The 22817-nt window shown below is 39.9% G+C and overlaps 1 protein-coding gene across 1 annotated transcript; it reads left to right on the top strand.

Annotated features, from left to right (window-relative positions):
* Positions 1-6391: 6391 nt before the first annotated feature.
* Positions 6392-19608, top strand: reep5 (receptor accessory protein 5). Its single transcript, XM_084339753.1, has 5 exons — positions 6392-6602; positions 6873-6966; positions 12692-12830; positions 17435-17603; positions 19297-19608. Exons 1-5 carry the CDS (start codon positions 6485-6487, stop codon positions 19344-19346), a joined length of 570 nt encoding a protein of 189 aa, XP_084195879.1. The 5' UTR covers positions 6392-6484; the 3' UTR covers positions 19347-19608.
* The last annotated feature ends 3209 nt before the right edge of the window (positions 19609-22817 follow it).

The following is a 22817-nucleotide window of genomic DNA, read 5'->3' on the forward strand; positions in this document are numbered from 1 at the left end:
CCTGATGACCAGAAGAACAAGCTCATTTTTCAGATGTATGATTATGCAAGTGGCATGAGAGGAGCCACAGGTGGTGTGCAGAAGAAGGTGCAAGATGTGTATAAGAATGCACACTATGTCCACTGCTATGCTCACCAACTTAACCTCATCATGCAGCAGGTGACATCTCATTCCACAGAAGTCAGGTATCGTGTTGGGTTCTTTTAAAGGTAAGTGAATAAAAACGTGACTGCCAACACCTGAAGTTAACGTAACTTTACTCGTTGCTCACTCAAAACATAATACAGATCCCAACATACATATACATACAAAATCATTCCTGCCTGTGGCCATCAAACTGTTCAACTCCTCGCTCTGAGTGTCAGACACTCTGAGTCAATAGGAGGACTCTGGATGCTTTGTTTCTTTTTAATTTGCAATTTAAGACAAACTGTGCAATGGCAAATGTGTTTTCAACTTTGGCATTATTTTTTGCTCTGTATATATGTATATTTATTCCAGTGGAGTGTACATTTATTGTATATTTGTTGTTCTTGTTTATATATAGACATTATTATTAATATTATTAACATTATTACTATTATTATTATTATTATTATGCATATTCTGAACTTTGAGTGGGAGCAGCTGTAACGTAAGCAATTCCCCCTCAGGGATCAATAAAGCATTTCTGATTCTGATAGTCGCAAGAGGAAGTAAGCCTGTTGAGACAATCATTTGATTCAATTGAAATTTTCACTGTGTGGTCTACCTTGATATACGTGAACCTAACATGTAATATTGTATTGTATTGTATTTTATTTTCACGGTGTCATACACCAAAGAGGTGCCCAGCCCTCATGGGCTTACAAGACACACCATAAGAAATAAAGAACAATAAACAAAAGAAAATCACCACATACATTAATCAGGGATCAACAGTCATCAGAAAGCAAAACCCACAATCAAACATAAAGCACACCCATGCGCTGTTGGTAAGCATTCAACACATATTGAGCTAAATAAAACACTTTTTCACTAAACAGGTATGTTAGTCTACAGTCATCAGACACAGAAAACAAATCAGGACATTCTGGGGTCATTTTAGGAAAGAGCTTATGTCTACATTTATGGTAGAAAGGACAGTAAAACAAAAAATGCATTTCATTTTCTCTCTCTCAGGTCACACAGGTGACACTTTCTATTCTCCTCTGGGATTAAATGGAAACGTCCCGTTTCAACCGCCAGAGGCAAGATACCACATCTCAGCTGGGCACAGACAGACCTCTGCGCTCTGGTTAGGTTAAGGGTGACATAAGGCTCAGGTTGGTAAACAGACTTTATCAAGCTATTCACTCTTAGTTTGGGTTTGTGCAGAATTTCTTCTGCCCAATTTTGTTTATATTTTTCAAATAATATTATCTTAATTTGTCTAACATTACAAGATAGTTTATTTCTATATATATATTGAAGACCTGCTTCATCAAATATTTTAATAAGTTCCCTTGTCCAACGCATATTAATGAGTCTGTCCCATAGTCGCACCATGTCACCCTTAATCTGCACTTCGCATGGTTCCCATCCCATATCGCCACATACTGCGAGTTTGGGGGCCATTTTGTGTACGCCAAGGAAGCAGCGCATAGCTCTGTTTTGAACTGTATTACATTTTGTTAGATTACAATAGCCCCAAACCCCTGCACTATAGTCTAACATTGGACAGACACAAGAATTATACAACTGTGTATAAGTTTTATACCCAAGATCCCTACACAGCTTGACCTTGTTAAGGACAGCACCCAGTGCTCTGCCTGCAGAGTCTGATAGAACTTTTATTCCTTTTTCAAAGGTAAGATGGGCATCTAAAGTGAGTCCTAGGTATTTATAGTACTCGATATATGACAAGAGTATTGAGCCAAAACAAAACTTAAACTTAGTCTGCAGTTCACCCTTCTTCCTGAAGTGCATAATCTGAGTTTTATCTTCATTTATCTTTAGTCTCCATTTATAGCACCAATCATGAACTATATTCAGCTGACTTTGAAGGTCGTCTTCAGTCTCTGCCAGGAGGACTAAATCATCCGCATAGACAAGAGTGCCGACTGTAAAATCACCCAGTCTTACACCAAGCGCTGCTTGCTTAATTTCCATTATCAAATCATTAATATAGAACGCAAACAGCGTTGGCGACAGCACGTCCCCCTGCTTAACACCTGACTGAGTTAAGAACCAGCCTGTTCTATGGTCATTGATCTGCACACATGCAACTGGTGTTTGGTAAATAGCTTTCAAGGCATTATAAAATTTGCCATCTATACCAGTTGTTAATAATTTGACACTAAGAAGTTCATGATTAATGCAATCAAATGCTTTCTGAAAATCTATAAAACAAGTGAAAGTAGGTTTCCTCTCCTGTATTCTAGCTTGAACTATAGTAGACAGAGAAAATATATGGTCAATACAGGCTCTATTCTTTCGAAAACCGTTCTGTTCATCAGCCAGCAAATCAAATGTTTCCAGATAGCTATATAATCGTCTATTAAGAATACTGGAGTAGAGCTTGTAGACACAACTTAAAAGACTTCCCTCTAGTCTATAGTTCAAAGGAACTCTAGGATCATTATTTGGGGATTTGGGAATTGGTTTAATGATGGATTTAATACCATTCAGAAGGGACCACGTTATACTCAAAACAAATAGAAAAAAGATTACCCAGAATTGGAAATAAACAGGGTACTTAAGTAAATCATTAGACAAATTATCAATACCTGTAGCTTTTCTTAGTTTAAGTGCGTCAATTGCCCTTTTAACTTCCTCTTGAGTAATACTAGCATTTAGGTAGGGATTAGAGGAGTAAGATTCTTGCTGCATATTGGTCTCCATAACATTTTTTTCCTCAATTCTCCTTGCAAAAAAACAATTATCCCTCTCTGATAGGCAGTTACTTCCAGGAAATAAAGAACAAAAGTCTTTTTCCCATTTTTTCAAAACACCATCAACAGAAAAAAGAGAGTATCCATTTTCCAACACCACTTCCATTGGGATGGGTTTAACTCTTTTCGGGCCCAAATTATTTATCAAGTTCCAAAACAACTGAGGATTATTTGATTGCAAATGCTCTATTTTTAATGCCTGCCCCCTCTCATGTTTTCTTTTACAGGCTCTCAGTTTCCTATCAAAATTCTGTTGTTTAACCTTAAATTCATTCCTTAATTGTTGCTTCCTCACGTCATTACTATCACACTTTAAAAATATTTTCTCAGCCCTCCTCATTTCCTTCCATATTTCTTTCAACTGTTCATTCCAGTAAGGTTTAAGTTTCCTAACGAATCCACCAGACTTGATGGTGCATGGATTTCTGCAAACATTATTACCATTACAAATATATTCACAGAATTCACCGTACCATTTATCAACATCTTTTTGACATTGAACTTGAGTAAGCTTATCGAAGAATTCAGCAAACATAGCTTGACACTCACTAGTGGAAAGAACATGAGGAGAGACTGTTCTAACATTTTTCTGAGGGTAATGAATGTGTTGAACATTATCTAGCCCCGAATAATCAACAGCAGAGCCCCCTCCTGCTTGAAAACTTAGGACTAACAGTGAGTGATCAGGTACTTTGCATCTGTCACCAAGCATGGTGAGACAACTGACACTCCCATTCTCAATTAACTCATTAGGACTGTAAATGTTTAGCTCAGTGCAAGTGCTTAAACACTCATGAGGAGTGATTATATAATCAACAACAGCCCTCCCTTTTATAGATAATGAGGTAAAGTTATCTTTTCCAGGTATCCGTTTAAAATACAGCATTTGGAGTCCTTCAGAAATTCTATCAACATATCACCCTGTTTATTTACAACATTATCCAAACTGACTCTGGGTGGGACAGGCATATTAATCTCAATAATAAAGTCTTCCAAATGTCCTATTCGACTGTTCAAATCCCCACAGACATACACGGCATCAGTGTCTACCAGATTATACATCTGGACCAACAGGTGATTATACAGTCCATGTGCATGGGCCCATACTGAACCCTCCGGAGGAAAATAACAAGAAAAGATTATAAAACAGTACTTTGACACCAGATGTTTAACCTGTAAACCAATTATACCATCTATTGATTTATCCATTACACTGACGTTGTAAAAACTGAAGACGTCATTTTTAACCAAAATACCCACACCCCCCGACCCTTTAGGGGCTTTAATGTGAGTTTTCCTGTTATAACCAAACCAAGTATATCCATCTATATTAATCACATTTAGTCCGGTTAAGTGCGTTTCTTTAAGGGAAATAAAGTCCGGCTTAAAGTTCAGTAGCATCAGGAGTCTGGGTTCATAGTTCATATCCGTCCAGCCATTTATGTTCCAGTGCACAAGGACGAATTGGTCATAACTTACGGGCTGAGCGGATTAAGTGTAATAAGTGAGTGTTATTGTGGATGCCCCAGGCATCGACTCTAGGGGGTGCGAGGACCCATTCAGTGCTGCTTGCAACTTTGTTATAATTATAATTATTAAAATAATAATTATTATTATACCAAGACAAATCTGGTGTTTACTGCTGCTGCTATGTCTGTTTTTGTTTCTTTCTGGTGGACACTCTACAATAAGTGTTACAATTTCTACTCTCTGGATGATCTGATATGGATGTTTACACCGTCAAATGCTTAGACTCAGCTCTTGAATCTAAAATGATGAAGTACTGTGTCAACAACACATATGTGACACTGTAGATGAAACATAGCCTTTATGTTAGGAGTAGTCATTGGGTATAAAGAAAATAACACGCCTAAAAACACCATTTCTCATCAAATAGACATAATTAAACCACCCAAAATGATTGTCATTAGAATTCTTCTTAATTTCTTCTTAACAAATGCCAGAGTAGATTCACATGCTTCTAAGTCAGCTGCTATACACTGCAACACGTTTGAAACAGTTGCATTTTATGCAAGCAGCTGTTTTGCAATGTCATCAAACAAGGAAGGGTGTGGCAGCATAGGGTTTAGCGTGTGTCTTGTTATTTGTGCCCTGAATTTATCCTTCCAGGAGCTATTCCTGTAATAAATTCTGTCAGTTCCTCGCTAGCTCTGAAAATCCTTAATGTGACAATGACCTTTGTCTAACTTCATCAACACATAACCCAAACCAAGCTTACTGCAAGATTACATAACTTGAGAGAAAACAATGCCTGTGAGACCTAGCTCAGGGTTATATACCATCGCCAAACTATAACTGTTGAGCATCAGCTTCATCAAGCTAGAGGCAGTTAGCTACTGTATGTGTGAGACCACATTTACTTCCATTTACCTTCACAGTAAATATGCATACAACAATTATTTGGAGTGGGATTTCCAGAAATGAAAAAAACAATTTACTGTTAGAACAGTTAGCAGGATGGATTCAGTTTAAAATATTAATTTAAAGATGAACCATCATGCCAGTTTTCAAATTATGCTGCTAATGATACAAGTGTGAATACACATTTGATCACAGTGACAGTAACCAATCAGTGGTTATTACATAATACATAACACATGACCAGCAATCACGAAACAGCAATTACTCAAGCATCCTCTCATGCAGCTTGCTGTTAAGTTTTGAAACTCAACACATTTCAGACCTGATTTTTTCTTTTCTTTTTTTTTTAAATAAAAAAATGACAGGGGTGTACATTTTGGGATTTGGAGGAAACTGGGAACTCAATCAAGAGGGAAAGTGTACATTTGTGATAATTTTCATTATAGCACATCAGGAAAATGCAGGCTCTATCACAATGTGGGCACACAGAACAGTCCCTCTTAAGATGGCTTGTATATTTTCATAATAATATATTATTCAAAGACAAATGAAGTATCATCAGAGAAAAATGTCAGTTTCAGCCAACATTTTAAGTTTTGTTTTCTTTCTACGTAAGTCCATATGTATGTATACATCCATGTTGGACAATTTACAGAATGATATTTTCATGACAGACCAAAATATATTGACTGCAGTGGCGTACACATGAAAATCTGGGCCTTGTGCATACGCACCACCCCCTTACCATCAGCCATTTTCATAAGCCATTTTTTTCATATGAATTCTCATATCATATTAGTTGCACTTTCACCCAGATAGCACACAACAACAGATTGTCTGTGTCACACACATTATCACTCACTGGAAATACTCCATTTAGTTGTAGGCGAGGGGTGGTGCCTGAGCATCCAGGAGGAAACAGAGTCATGTGAATCTCAATGTGACATCACATAGACCTTTTATTGGGGAGCTCGGAGGATAAAGTCTGATTATTGTCTGGTCCAGCTGATGTGGCCAGCTCCAGTTCCAGTTTTAAAAAGAACTCGTGCTTTTAATTTGAAGCTTGAGATCGGAGGCTGTGTTGTACATCCTGTCTGACTCAGCGGTGTTTTAAGGTTTCGGGAGTGTCGCAGTTTGACTCAACAATTTCGTAATTCATCATCAGCATCGCTGAAGAAGGAAGTGCAGTCATGGCGCAGGGGCTCAGAGATAGATTTGAAAAGTTTCTCCATGAAAAGAATATCGTAACAGATGTTCTGGCAAAAGTCGAGGCCAAAAGTGGAGTAAGCAGGACGTACATCGCTGTCGGTGAGTGGAACGAGAGTGAGGGGGAAAACGGAAAGAGACAGACTGCATCACAGACGAACAGATAGAAGGAGGACGGAGTTAGCGCGCGGCAGAGAGCGCGTACCTTTGTTCACATTCTGAAGAAATGATGTACTATAATCAGTAGCCTATTTGTGTATTTGCGGTAGCGTGTCAGTGGTATTTTTTAATAGGCTCTGCAATACACTGTCATATGCTTAATATATTCGTGAAAACAAAAGCTTAACAAACATGTGGTGTGATTTGTTCCAGCTGTCATCGGTTTCATCGCAGTTTACTTGGTCATTGGTTACGGAGCCTCCCTACTGTGCAACCTCATCGGCTTTCTTTACCCTGCCTACATATCGTAAGTACATTATTCATAGAGCACTTGTGTTGGGTCCCGCCCAGTACCCCAACTCGACACACGCACGCACGCACACATGCACACACGCACACGCACGCACAGGTTGGCGCAGCTATCCTTAGCCCTTTCCACACAGAGACTCTGCCTTATCTCCGCAGCGGAGCTTCACCGATCTCCGCCTTTGTTTGTTCACACTGAACCAAGCAGCTCCGGCGTAAAGCTGCACCAGTGTGTAATTCATACAGAGAGCGGCGCTGCGGATCCGAAAGAGGCGTGACGGTACACGTCATGATGATGTCTGTGTGGTTTTTTCAACGTGTTTCCCCCAGTGACCTCCTGTTAATCTAAACATGTACAATCATATGGATGCAGTTATAATGTGTTGTGATTGAGATCCTGACCCACCATGCATCCTGGAAAGTGACAAAGTTACGTTTCTCGCTCTAAATGACATAATTACATAATCACCATCAGTAAACAGGACGCTGTCTGACTCACTCGCGGGGACGGATGCTGTTTTCTGGGGGAAAGTTCACTGAAGTCTCGGTCGGGAGGGCTGACTGTCGCGGTGATTTTTTTCAAGACAGTTACTACAACAACACAATAGTGGAAGGAGACAAACACTTGGTGAGTTAAAGTTTTGTGCCGGGGACAGACGCTCTTTTTCAGGCTGAAATGTGATGAAGAGTGGTGAGGACAGACAGGATGACAGACAGGCTGACAGACACCCCTCCATGTATAACTGCTGTATTATTTTCCTCATATAAGTTGCCAAAGACACGACCAGTTCCTACGTTACTGTTGTTTGGTCCTGTAACGTTGCTGGTGGGTCATTTCTCGTTTATTTGATGAGTGAAGGATCTGTTTAGTTATCAGACTATGAACACCATCAGATCAACACGCCCCCACTCCGGCTTATACATCCACACAGACGCCGGGTCGCCTCTGCTGCGCCTCTGCTGTGCCTCTGATACTACCTCCGGAGATGCATCAGCGCCGCAGTGAAATTTCACCCCTCAGCGCATCTGAGACTTTCACACAGAGGAGGATGCAGAGAATTGACGCATGATTCCCGCACTCAAAGGGCAGTGTGAATGAGGCTCTTGTTAGGACTTTACATTGACTTCCATTCATATGTGGGGCATAGCCCAAACCCTTACCCTAACCTATTTATGCCTAACCCCCCCGAACCTTAACCTAACCTTAATTAATACCTTACCCCAAAACTTAACCAGGACCTCAGAAATGCTGTTTTGTCACATAAGGGCTGGTTTTTGGAACCAATAAGGACTACTGGTCATGACATTGCGGCAGGGTATCATTAAAAAATGTTGATACCAGTACTGATACCAATACCTTGACTTCGATACCAGTCTTTGAACGATACTTTTTCGATACCAATTTTATGAAATCTGTGTATACAAAAGATTACATTACACATTACACATACACGTGGTGAGCATAACCTATTGTTTTTAATGCATGCCTTGAGATAGCCAATCACCAGCAGTATTAGATCTTGGCACAACAAGCATGCCTATGTGCTTACTGGCTCACTGATGCTGATGAGATTAACTCCTTAGGTATTGAAATTTGGTATGGAATGACAAGACATTTTTCGGTACTGGATAGTAATAGCAATTCGGTCTGTGCCATAAAAGTCTCAAAATTTGATACCGAGCCCTATATGACATGGTCAATTTTTATGTTAGAAAGGCCCCCAATAGATAACAAATATACGTAAACACACACACACTCACACACAGAGTCAAGTAATCGAACATATGACTTTAATGTGTTGTTGTTGTTATTATCATTATTATTATTATTATTATTATTATTATTATTACTAAGGGTGTAATGGTAAACAGTTTGGTTCACACCTTGGTACAGGGGTCATGGTTCAGTCTGGTTTTCAGGAAAGAAGAGACAAACGTCATAAATGCTAAGGCTAGGTTTCTTTTCATTATCAACAACCGACAGTAGTACCTAGTTAAAACATTAGAAACTTTTAAAATTGCATTTAAAAAGACAATGAAACAAAGCAAATGTTAGCAAATAATTAGTTTAAGATTAAATAAATTGAAAATAACAAAAGCAAGCAAATAAGTAATCGCAGATTATAAAGAGGTTATGTGTCTAACTTTTTGTAAAGTCACAGTACACAGTAATGTTTTAAGCCCTGATTTAAATAAACTTACAGTTTTAGCAGACCTCAGGGATTCAGGAAGCTTTATCACCGGTGGAGAGCATAGAAACTAAAAGCTGCTGCACCTTGCTTGGAAGTGCATTATGCAGTTAACAGTGAACATACACTCTCACCTAGGTCTATATTTATGCAGGGCTGATAATAAACAAATCGAAACATTATGTTAACACTTATTACCTAGGTCTACTACCTAATGTCTTTGGACCTGTCTGCTTTCATATCTTGAGGCTGCTTAAAACAGCAGGGATACATTGTTGGACTCATGTTTTATTTTTTCAATTTATTTATTTCTTGCCTCGCTCTGGTAATTGACACATCTGAGTGATACTGTCTAATATGTGTTAGCATGATCAAACTGTTTCCACTCACATACAACTGTTGAACAACACAGACACACTGTCCTTGTCTCATCCACCATTTGCTCTCTAAAACTTTCCCACACAGCTGTTCTGAAAGCAGCAGGCAGGTCTTCTAGCTCCACTGTCTTCTTGTGAATTAGCCATAGCGTATCACAATGTGTTCTTCTTCATCTTCGTTTTTCATGTCTTCTTCTTCATCTGATGCTCAATGGTGGTTGGAAAACAGCTGATTTGAGCTGACACAGTTATCATTATAAAATACTATAACAATTTTGCGACTGGTTCTCCATGTAGTCCACATGCAGGCCTACTTCTGTTCTCCTCTGTTATTTTGGCTCTATTCTCTTCTCTGATGCCTCTTAGTCTCAGCTAGTGATACTATGATACTGTGATTACAGAACTACAACATTTTATATCTTTATTTCATGTTATGATTAGATAATTGTTTTGGGAAGTTGAGTTACACATGTTACAAATTCATGCAGCTGCTCAGTCTGCCATCTTGCAAGACATTTCTTTATTATTATTATTACATTTTACAGAGATTACATAATTGCACATTTCCCACACGTACTTGTTTGTAATGGTTGCCAGAATCACACAATGATAATACATCTGATCATAAATCATCGTTCCTTATTTCAAGCTTTGTAATGCCATTTAATTTGCTGCTAAATATACGAATGCAAATGCATATGCTAGCATAGGGATGTTCATTGTTTCAACCGAATGCTCCTTGTGACATGAAAGTAGTCATTGTGTGGTTGTTCTGTACTCTAATCTTGCATGCAATATCATGTGTTAACATGCACAGTATGAAAAAAAGAGGGGAGTGGACAGAGACTGGAGGCTGATTTACTTGGGCTTGAAGGCGTCGTGCCGGATTTCCAACGTATAACTACGTGCGGTTTGTTTTTGATGTGGTTTATCTAATCATCTTCAGCAAAGCAAAGAGTAGTTCCACCTACCGATGGTATGAGACCTAAAGCAAAGCAAAGTTTCTTAAACCTGGCTAAGATACAGCCTGACTTGGGAGAGGACAAAAGGTACTGGGCATGGATAGAGGAAAATGGTGGAGATATGAAACTGTTCAGCACCTGTTGCCACAAATTGAAGGAGCCGGATGCTTGCTTCGGCAGCGTGTGTTTGAAGAAGCTACTGTACGGCAGCAGCAGGAAGTAAGTGTTTGCTCATCATGAATTAGATGTCAGTCACAAAGCTTCAGTCTGTGCACTCTGCCATACAAGTACGTTACCAGAAATGATGGCTAAAGCTGCCACTCCACCTCCAGTGACCGACTGTGTTTGCAACCAAAAAATAAGTGTGTGCATGTTCATAGCAGAAGGAAGTAGGGTTGGGCCGATGAACGATGCCATCGACTACTAATCCCTGACAATCGTAACATCATGATTCAAAAGGTTCCCCACCACAGAGCAAAGAGGCGTGTCCCATCAGAGTTCCCATGGGGCATGAGTTGTTGTTGTTGTTTGTGATATGTGGAGAGAGGAAATGAAAAGAAGTATGTTACTGTTCAGTGCACTACACACTACACAACATTATGTCTCCATGTCCCATTTATTATTTTCTTATTAAACCAGCTCAGTTAGGAGAACTCAAGACACTCAATTAAATTCGTGGCAGCAGTGTTTGTGCAGTGTTCCCCCGGGCCGCTGTTTCTTTCAGTCATGCTGTTTTGATACAGTTTTCTTAGCTTAGCTTCCTTGGCTAGTCGGCCAACGTTGTTTTATGCATAAAAGGCTGAAAAAAGCTAAGTTGCTAAAAAAGCTACGTGGCACAGGGATGTATGACGATGGTAATGGGAGATAGTTTCCTCTGCAGGGTGAGACAGTTGGAGAGTCATGTAAGAGCAATGGTGGGAAACGGCGGCAGCTACAGTGGTGAGCAACTGCTGCCTTAAGACAACACTGAGGGGACACGCTACCTCAAATTTGTAAACATCTTCCATCACAATGTTGAACACATCACAATTATTATAGGAAGGCATTGTTCAAGTCATGTTTTTCTTTTTTCTTCTAATATCGTGGTAAATATCATATTGTGGACTATTTATTGTGATAATATCGTATCGTGAAAAACTCATCGCTGTAGAGCTTAAAGCAACATGCATTGTGTAGAAATTGGCATTTTGTGGGGTTGGGTGCCCCCCAGAGTTTTTGAGTACACACCACTCATAGATGTAAATGTAAATACAAAATCCCAGGTCTGTAACAATTTGTCAGACGTAATGTAGGTTCTAACTACAAAAAACTTTATACATCATAATGTTTTGTCTTGAAAACTTGTATCTTGAAGTAAACATGTATGTAATTCTGTGATCCTAGCCTCTCACTGAAGTTATAGAGTGCAAAAACAAGCGATGGGGGGTGAAGTGGCTGTGACAGAGATACCTTTCACCCTGTTACAAGACACTGTACCATCAGAATGATTTTGAAGATGTTATTTTAAGGTAAAAAAGTTACATAATGCATTTGCTTTTATGACACTATAGTATTTTCAATCTGCAGGTATGACAGGACTTCTTACTTCATTCACTTGATTCTGTAACACATTATATTACATACAGTGTCAATGTCTGTTTTACAGTTTTGACAAAACTTCAACTGTACAGCTGTGTTTTATTGTCCATCAACTGTGTCATTTAATCCCTTGTATCAATGGTTATCTTTCCTTAACGAGAACAATCACTTTAGAGGTGACAGATCAGAAAACTCAAGGTACATCTAAATCATGTTAGAAGGTACTGATAAACTATTTTGTCATTTAGGTAGGAAGGCTTGTATTGAGAAGACAGACTGTAGAATATGTACACCAACATCTGTAGAATTAAGCAGTTCAGTCTCGTTCTATAGATGTTGGTTAAATATATTAAAATTGTACTGTATCAAACTCATTAAAGTAGTCAGAAATGACCTGGGAACAAACATGAAGGGGGAAAAGGAAGACAATACTTGCTATAGCTTCCAGGAGAGAGATAAATGAAAGCAAAGAAAAGGAGAATAAGGGGAGAAAACAAGAGAGATTAAATTAAATATATAAAACGACCACATGCTGAACCAGATTACACTTTCAAGAGTGAGTAATGTTAATCTTGCATATTGAACCATTTCTCTTATATATTTGTCCTTTCTCTTTTCAGTATTAAGGCCATTGAAAGTGCCACCAAAGACGATGATACTAAATGGCTGACCTACTGGGTGGTGTATGGAGTCTTCAGTGTGGCAGAGTTTTTTGCTGATATCTTCCTCTCCTGGTTCCCATTCTACTATATTGGAAAGGTAATCCTACTTGAAGCTGTTATGCTTGTTTGTTCAACAGATGTGCAGAAACATTGATTCCTAAAACTAGAAAGAAACCGACTCAATCTGAGTTTAATGTGCAGCTTTCAACTCTTAACTCTAATATCTTACCTGAGGCCCAGCTCCTCACTCGAGAAAGTGTGGGTTTTCCTTTTGTTATTCTTAGCAAAGTAGACTAATCAACATGTTAAAGGTGGAGTACACTGCACTGATGATAACAAGTGCTGAAAGCTCCACAGCAGGTTCACCATCTGCCAGTCATCCAGAGAGCCTGTGATAACAGACCAGGAACTACACAGAGGCATTCTAGGCACATGCCTAGGGCCTCCTTACCACTCGGGGGTGACAGTTAAAGAATTAACTTCCTACAATGTTTTATAATATTTAAAAAATATAAAAATCTGATCTAAAACTAAATTTCAGAGTTCATATATTCATTTTTAAAACATACACAAGTTCACTCCAAATGTGGAAAAAAGTATTTTCAGTTCAGTGGCGAGCAGCAACAGCAAATCGGCTAGCAGCTTTTTGGTATGCTTTAGGGTGCAGCAAAGTGCTGAAAGATATCTGAAAGATAAAGAGGATGAAACAAAACGAGACTGGCTTTACACAAGCCAGCCTCTACTGACTGCAACTGACCTGCAAAATACCATCTGCTGCAGACTCCAAACCAGGCGAGGTTTGGCAGACTCGGTGGCAGAGGCAGTTGATTTTGGCCTTAATGTTACAGCAGTACAGCAGCAGTGGATCGCAACTTAGACATATACTGATGAAGATGTCTCAGTAACGCCACAAAAACACCACCACCAGCAACATGGATGAACAACAGATGAAAACAACGCATCAATAAAACATCTGCTGTCCGCCATCTGCATCTTACCAAAAATTGTTTAGGAGAAATGTTGTTTTCTTTTTTTTAAAAGTATGTACGGACAAAAAAAAAACTCTTAAAAAGTCTTAAATTCATTTATCTAAATTGAAGGCCTTGAAAAGTCTTGAATCAATTTAAATTGTCTTAAAATCGTCTTAAATTCATTGCTCAAAGGTCTTACAAACTGGTACAGGGGATGAGAACTATTTTTCGCTGGACCGCAGGAGCTGCAGCTGAGTAAGGCGACCAACGTTCAGGATTGGTCAGACAGTCATTACTCTGTCCTCATTTGTTGTTGCCCTTTCAAAATTAAACGGTACAAACAGTCATCACCTCGCCAGTGGGTGTTTCGCTGACTGTGGAGAGAATTCAGGAGGTGACAGAACATCTCACATCAGGTACTACTGACAGATAGTTAGACAGACAGTTTGTTTCCTTTCACAGCTCGGCCCTACCCCGGGAGTCATCCCTGGCATCTTAACAAGACCTGGCTGGAGAACGGCAACTCTTCTCTGTGGCTGAAGTCTATCCATAGACATCCGGACGAAGCTAGTTGCGCGGTTTGTGAGAAGTAATTCAAACTCTGCCTGTGGGGATTAAGGCAGTAGAATCCCACATGCATAGTGAAAAACACTGAATGGCAGAAAAGAGTCGCCAACAAATGCCAGGGATTTCTCAGTTTCGCAGCGCATTAGCAGTAACGGAAGCAGTATCACAGCCAACAACCTCAAATAACGTTAATCAATGGCTTACATTAGCTAGCTCTTCACCTGCAAATGATCTCCGAACAGCATTTGGGACTACCCCCACGCTGCAAGCGGCGATGCTGTGGACAGTGGTGAGGCATCAATCATATATTGCTAATGAGGAAACTGGAAATATATTTCAAGCCATGTTCCCTGACTCACAAATTGTGAAGACGTTCACATGTGGAGGAGACAAGACATCTTACATCATACGGTTTGGATTGGCCCCTTTCATCAAAAAAGAGCTGATTTCCAATGTGAACACAGCCAACAATGTTTACGGCCAGAAACATGCTTGAACTAGTGATTTAAAATGGTGCAATTACATAGTTTGTCCAGCAGAGGGCGGTCTGTTATTTAATGACAAAAAATGAAGTGTTTACTGTTCAGTGCACTGATATTTGGAATTAAAGTTAAAATGTAAGATATCCTGCCTCCATTGCATGACTTTGTCACAGGAATTTGATAACCACATTCGGCCAATATATAATATAGGCCGATGTATCGGATATCAGAATTTTCTCTCCTCACAAATATCGGTATCAGCATTGACCATCTCGGTCTTAAATTCCATTCCAAGTGGCATTGAAAAGGTCCTAAATTTAACTTGCTGAAACCTGACAATACCCTGAGAATGGATTCACAACCTCTTTGGATTTTGATGACATCATCAAAGACTTCACCATGTAGAAATTCAAGAGAAAGCATCTATAAATTAAATTTTCCAGTGAAATATCTAAAGCTGAATAAGATACAGCTGGAGGCTCTTTGGCTGCCAGTCAGCTGGGATCAAGTTCTAAGCCAATATCATAAATGTTATTATGAATATATTTCCCACTACAAGAATTGAAGCTCTCTTTTTTACTCATTTACACTGTGTTAACAGTTACGGTGATACAGGCTTACTACAGGCTTACAGCCATTGCTCTTGCTCACCCTCTAAAGTTTAACAATAAAAAACAAGTATCATCAGTGTATTTAAAAAAAGCTTCATTATATTTCCATCATTATCTTGTGATAATAACAAGCACCTCTCTAAAAGTATGCTCCATATGGGAAGCACATTTGTGGGTGTTTTCCTACAATGGGTTTATGTTGACACCTGTTTGGGCCAGTCATTAAGGCCGTCTCACTGTACATTTTCACCTCTCTGCCTTATACCAACTTGTTCCAGCTCTTTATTGAAGCTAGGCTATATGACTGTGATCAATTAGGCCCAAACAAGATACTCCATGTGTTATGGCTAGGCCTACACCATTCCACGGAATGTAAATAGTCAGAAGTCAGCAGGTCTGTGGGTGCTGTGAGGCCGAAGCAAATGTTTGCCCCACCCCGGATTTCAAATGAAAATAAGTATGAGATCGTTTCGTGTGTGTCCTCATAGAAATCAGATTACAGATATGTGACTGTCTGTAAAAATTAAACCAACATGATGCCTGACCAGCCAATAGCCAAGAGTGCTATTTTTGTTTTTGTTTTCAAAAAGTGGACCGCAACAGCAGGGCCAGCACTACAAATGCAATTGTCTTTGACTGAGTGAGGGACTGAGCAATAAGGGTCACAGCATTGGTCCAAACAGTCCAGTTGCCGTTGCTCATTGGCCGTTGGCCTTTCAAAATTAATCTGCATTAATGATTACAATGTAAACGATTACGTAAACTGGTCATTGTCACTGTTGTAGCCAATTTGGATCTGTGTGTGTGTGTGTGTGTGTGTGTGTGTGTGTGTGTGTGTGTGTATGAATGAATGAATGTGGGTGTGTCAGTGGTGAGGCACTATGGTTGCTATGGGTTACCTGCACACCTGTGGGCATGGGTGGTTAATCAGTCACACAAAGGTTAGATGAGAGAGACACAGCAGAGGAGTGGCAGGGAATCAGGATCAGGGAAGCCACACAGTTTTTCAACTGTGTCTGTGTGTGTGTGATGACTGAATGAGTTTTGTTAGTATTTGTGTTTGAGATCGTTTTAAGTCTGTTGGCACCCGGCTTTTTGTAGGTGTTTTTTAAAGATCTAAAGTTAATAAAGTGTCAAACTCATTCCCATGGAGGACATTTTTTACACACCACCATGAGTTGGAAATGACTTCAGATTCCCTCACGTGGGCTTTTTTGTAGTTAGATTGCCACTACAGTCACAAAACAACTACATTTTTGTTTCATTTCACCACAGAACTTTCCTCCAGAATGTTTCTTTTTTTTCAGGTGATCAGTAGCAAACTTCAGTTAAGCGTTAAGGTCCTCCATATGGAACAAGGGCTTCTTTTTTGCATGGTAGCCTCTCTGCCCATGGCAATGCAAAACACACTTGACTGTGGACACTGACACCTGTCTTCCAGCAGCTTCTAATTCACCACAAACTTGCCTTTCTGTGGTTTTTGGTTGTAGTTGATTCAACAGCCCTGCAGCTGCCAGATGAGTGTAGGCTGGGAGACCTGTTGGGCTGTCCATTGAATAAGAACAAAGAGATGCACTGTAATAGTAATGATGTGTTTGGCCTCTGTCACCTCCCAAGATACACAGAGGATGTTTGTGAACACACTTTTATAAACTGATTGCATCATCATCATCTGCCACTGCATGAGGAATTTCTGATAAAAATATCAGAAAAAATGATAGTCATTTCTGCTGAAAATGTGTCACCTGATGTACTGCCAAATTCTTGGAAACATAGCAGTTAACAGAAACAGCTCTGGAGGACATTCCTGCGGTCAGCATGCCAATAGCACACACCTGTAAAAATTGTGATGTCTGTGGCAAGATGCTGTGTGATAAAACTGCACATTTTAGAATGGCCTTTATTGTGTCCGGACCAAGGCACAACTGTACACTTATCAGGTTTTGTGCTCAAAATTTGAGACAAAATATTTTTTTGTGTGCGCAGAAAGTTATATATCAACGTGTGTGTTTTATGTTTATATTTTTGTTAAGTGTAATTTCATAAGAGCTCTTGTCTTGTCTTTCGCAGTGTGCCTTCTTGGTGTGGTGCATGGCTCCAACTCCCTCTAATGGATCAGTCAAGATTTATAATTGCATCATTCGACCATTTTTCCTCAAGAATGAAGCCAAGATTGATGACGTGATGAAGAACATCAAGGACAAGGCATCTGATGCTGCTGACAAGTTCAAAGATGAGGGTGAGTAAACACCCAAACTTAAAAAGAACAAGTAAATAGAAATAATGAAAATGTAAAACATTAAATATATATATAAGTAAAGTAAAAACACAAAAAGAAATGCTCAAATGGAAAGCATTTGTAAAGTTGAAATTGTAAATGGTAATGGAAATAAGACAAGGGAAACATGAAATGTAAAACTCAGAATGGGGAATAGTTAAGCTTAAATGGACATTTGTTAAGTAAATCAAGGTGAAATAATCAGTAGATCTCAGCAATACTTATTTTTTACAGCTACAGCTGTCTTAATAATGAGTAGAATATACATTTAAAAAAGAAATCCATCAATGTAACTTGTGAATGTAATAACTCCACTCATTCGTAAGTTACCTTGCGCTGACAAAGGAATATTCTGCCGTTTCTTTTGCACATGAGCATTTCATATCCAGGAATTCATATTGTACTACCCCAGTGATGAACTGACCACATTTTTGCACCTTGGCTAGACCTGGTCCAGCCATACAAGGTTTTGACCTAGTCTTGTTTGATGTGCTTCTCTCTCAATTTGCTGTTGAAGCAAACTTAACGCTTCCTCCATGTTTATTGATAAATTCAGTATGTTGTACATTCCCACAGCATTATTACCATCAGCACAAAACAGCCATGTCAAATCCAGCACTTGGTTGAAAACAGTACTTTGTTAACACTCTTCTTATTGACTCATTAGTTAATGTCAAAGAAACTCAACATTTCCTGCACTGATGTTTCACATAAAAAGTCTTCCAGTGGCTCAAAGGGCTTTCTCTCACTTTTCTCATAGGCTTGTAATATGAAACATCTGTAGCATGTTAAAGGATAACTACCGTTTTTTACAATCTGGACCTTATTTCCAGCAAAATATATGGTCATGTACTCACCCAGATAACTTTGGTGTCATTTGAAGTCGTTCGGACGAAATTAGATCCAGCGTAGCGCCGATATATCCATATAATGCGAGTAACGGGGCATCGACACACAGCCTCTATATAACGCATTATCTACCACGAAACTAGTTCATTTCACCAATATTTTGTTACGATATGCTAGTGCTATTCCCCTCTGAGTCCGGGCTCGTCTGTTGTCAACATCCGGGGTCTGTAGGTTGATCTACTACCTCTGACCTGGAGGATGTCGTCTCTGAGCTGCGCGCGCACCCGCGACAGCCCGGCTTGTTTACCTGTAGCTGCTACTGCTAGTTTGACCCCGGATGTTGATAACGGACGAGCCCGGACTCAGAGGCTAATAGCGCTAGCATATCGTAACAAAATATTGGTGAAATGAACTAGTTTCGTGGCAGATAATGCGTTATAGAGGCTGTGTGTTGATGCCCCGTTACTCGCATTATATGGATATATCGGCGCTACGCTGGATCTAATTTCGTCCGAACGACTTCAAATGACACCAAAGTTATCTGGGTGAGTAAATGACCATATAGTTTGCTAGAAATAAGGTCCAGGTTGTAAAAAACGGTAGTTATCCTTTAAGTTTTAATGACAGTAGCTTAGTAGTGAACAAAAAATGAAGTAGAAGATCAGGGTTTGTATCTTTGTTTGTAGCTGTCAGAGTTTTGTAAACAAGACATCTGCCATGTGTGTGTGACACAGGCAGATGATGCAATCTTCTATAATGCACTGTATTATGAAATAAAAAACTATTAAATGTTATTTGTCCACAGCCAAGAGAGCCACAGCAAACATAATGTTTGAGGAGAAGAAGAGCTCCTAAGAAGGAGGCATCCTGTCCACAGTGTCATCTCTGGAGCCTCTGCTACTGAAGAAATGTTGCCTTTTCTTTTTTCCAAGAGATTGTCTTCACTATAATCTTCTCCAACATGTATTAGATGTTACACATGTGTCTCATGTATCAATTAAGCCATTCCCAAGGTCACTTCACTTATTCAACATTGCCTTCTGGAGGGCTGCCAAATACCTGTAATCTTGCTCTGATATGCTTTATGAACCAAAATAAAAACAAAACTTGTTGAAAACGTGGTTTTCTGATTACAAAATACAAACTTTCAGCTTATCGTGTGCTGAAATTACAAAAAAATGGAAAAAAATCATTGGCAAGTTTTCGTTCATTAAAAGAGAATGAGGGCTTAAACTGGTGATAGACAACTGTTCTGCTTTAACTTATCATTTTGAAGTTAATACTGATTGCACAGTGTAATCATCACCACTAACACCACCTGCATATACATTAGTTGCTTTGAACCCTTACTTTCACTATGCCATTTTGCCCTGCCACTGGGCTGGACTTTTTCCACACAAACAGAGGATGAATTACAGCACAACCTGCCATTACACAACCAAGACTGACACAGCTGTTGTTTTTCTCTAGTTGCTATCAACATGTAACAGTGTAACAAGAGTAAACAAATGGGCCATTACTCAATGGAGAGTGTGTCGGTGTTGTGTCTGTTCCCCTGTTGATATGTTTCCATTTACAAATATTTACAGATACCATTTCAGACTTTCAGAAGTGGGACTGACTGTAAAAAGCATTTAGAAAAGACCATGCCTGAAGGTTATTTTTAGATTTTAATAGTCAAAACATTATAACAACTTTCTATGACAACCTGTTAAACTAGAGAAGTTAAAAGATAATTGCAGATTCAGGAGGAGACAACCTCAGGCCTTGCTAAAAGTGTGAGAAAAGCCACATGTTCGGTGAGATAGGGTGGCAGGGAATTGGTAGTGGACAGGACACCAAACAGGCCTACTAAGGGTGAGGGGAGGAATTTGGTAGATGTGATGGTCGAGAGTGAGTCAAGTACAGTCTTCCAAAACAGAAAGGGCAGGGCAGATCCGAAACATGTGACTGAGGTTAGCTGGTCCTAGATGGCACTTATCACAATTTGGATCAGTGGCAGGATAAATGCAAGCTAATTTGCTTTTAGTCCAGTGGACTCTGAATTACTTTGCATTGTAAAACCCCATGCCAGGCGCAAATACATGATGCATGGACCCATTTCAGAGACTGAACAGACTCGATATTAAAGCTGAGGTCGGTAAGTTGGAAAAACCGTCACGCCCAGGTTAGATTTTGAAAGTATCCAGCCAGTAAACGCCGCCCCCTGCACTCAGGCCTCTCTCCAAGGCCACTCCCCCCAAAACATGAATGCTCACTGTCCGACAACTGCCAAATACCGCCAACGGAGTCCAAGTCCTCACGAGCGGTGGGAAGAAGAGTACCAGTGCATTGTTTTCATCACAACATCTAACAACAAGTAGCTACCTTATGTCTCATTCACCATTCACAGGGACGCGTCGTCTTAGGCATAGGGACATGGCAGGATGTCTTCCACATCGCTGGGACCCTCTGTAGACTCAGGCTCATGCTGAAGACATGGTGAAGTACTCCACAAAGCTGGGGGGCACAGGCTTTGAGCACCTTGGGGCTGACGCCATCAGGACCCGCAGCCTTGCCCGAGTGGAGTCTCACCAGCTGTCTCCTAACGTGGTCAGCTGTGATGTTCACTGTAGAGGTGACAGCTAGGGGAGGGGGAGGTGTAGAGTCAATTGGTTGTAGTGTGTAGTGAGTTTGGAGACCAGGGGAGGAGGAGTGGGGAGGGATCTCACAGGAGGATGAAAGGCTGTAAGGAGGAGGAGGGGGTGGAGAAGGTGGTAGTTGGTAGACAGCAGTAGGATTGATGGTGGTGTGATCAGGGGGTGCAGGGGCCTCAGTATCAAATCTGTTAAAAAACACATTGAGTTCGTTGGCCCGGTCCACGCTGCTTTCAACTCCTCTATTGCCAGCCAAATAACACTACAAAAATAGTATACCTTTTATCATTTAAACAATATACAGTACAATTAGCATTAACAACTATATACAGGAAGGACACCCAGAGGTTTCGTGACTGATTATAAACACAGATCAGTGTTGGCCAACAGGTGAGGCTGTTGATGTCTGTGCTGTCTTAATCCTCTACTGTTTTGGCAGTGATTGTCCTGTAGAAAGAATAGCACAATTACTTATCTGACAGTAAATACAGCTTTTTCAAGGACCTTAAAATTACTTTCAATTTATTATAGCACTACAACTTGAGTTGCATTTTATGCAGTGACAAATATTCCTCAAAACAACCACAAATAGCCTCTGTTTCATCAGAATTGTGCCGTTTACAGTCATTTCATATTTATCAATTCTACTTTTGGGGGGGTTAGCAAAATGTCACTTTCAGAGAAATTTACATAGTTTCACATTCTCATTATTTTTTCTATGCATTTTGACAATAGTGTGTACAAGCTCTGCTTGCTGGATTTTTTTGTTGTACGCCTTGGAGGACTTGGCCTAGGAGAAAGGAGTTCCACCATCTCTGCAAAAATTAAAATAATCACAGAAATCTGAATAAGGATGAAGAACTAAATGTGTTTACAGGACATAAAGTTACATCTAAATGTGTTTATGGGGCATAAAAATGTTATTGATTCTCTCAAAGACAACACAGGACAATGAAGGACAATGAAGAAAAATGAAGTCTGGGGTTAGGTGGGTAATGGAAGCTTATGTGATAGGTGGCAAGCGATTATTTGAAGGGATTGTTAGGTTCATACTGTGTTTCCCACATTCTACTGTGGTCAGCTGACAGTCAGATCATGCAAAGTCTATTTTCTTTAAAAAAAAATGTCTTACTAACATGTAATAGTCTCAAGCTGTAGGCTACCATGTGACTGCTAGGACCTGGGGTCCGTTTCACAAAGCAGGTTTAGTGAAAACTCTGAGTCTGTTAACCCTGAAATGAGGGAAACTCTGAGTTTTCCATTTCACAAAGGGAGGTAACTCAAACCAGAGAAAGAGGGGTAACTCCAGCCTGTTTCACAGAGAGAGGTAACTTAAGCTCTCGGTCAGTTACCATGGTAACATACTCTATGAACCTAACCTGGTCGGGACCAGGTTTTTCTCAACAAACCTCGAGTTTCTCTCTGTCTCCGCCCTCTTTCAGCCACACACGGTATTTGATTTCCTCATTCATTCAGTCAGCAGGCGAGTTTTGGCGTAATATAGTTCTGCCGTCTGTTTTTTGAGAAAATCATTGCAAAAATCAGTCAGTAGGCCTACATTAGAAGTTATATTAGGTGGCGACTATTTTCACTACCATGGCATGTCCTTTTGATAATGATCCCGTGGATGAAGGTGCAGCATAAATATTCGTCGGGAGATGATTATCAGACCGCGCATAGATGTTCTTGC

Source organism: Pagrus pagrus (genome assembly GCF_965226575.1).
Source record: "Pagrus pagrus genome assembly, chromosome: 19".
Lineage (NCBI taxonomy): Eukaryota > Metazoa > Chordata > Actinopteri > Spariformes > Sparidae > Pagrus > Pagrus pagrus.

Bases quoted from the DNA above. Each gene is read 5' to 3' on its own strand.
- reep5 (XM_084339753.1), top strand. From the start codon at position 6,485: ATGGCGCAGGGGCTCAGAGATAGATTTGAAAAGTTTCTCCATGAAAAG. The intron at 6,603-6,872 runs GTGAGTGGAACG...GATTTGTTCCAG, and splicing joins CAGGACGTACATCGCTGTCG to CTGTCATCGGTTTCATCGCA. The intron at 17,604-19,296 runs GTGAGTAAACAC...ATTTGTCCACAG, and splicing joins TGACAAGTTCAAAGATGAGG to CCAAGAGAGCCACAGCAAAC.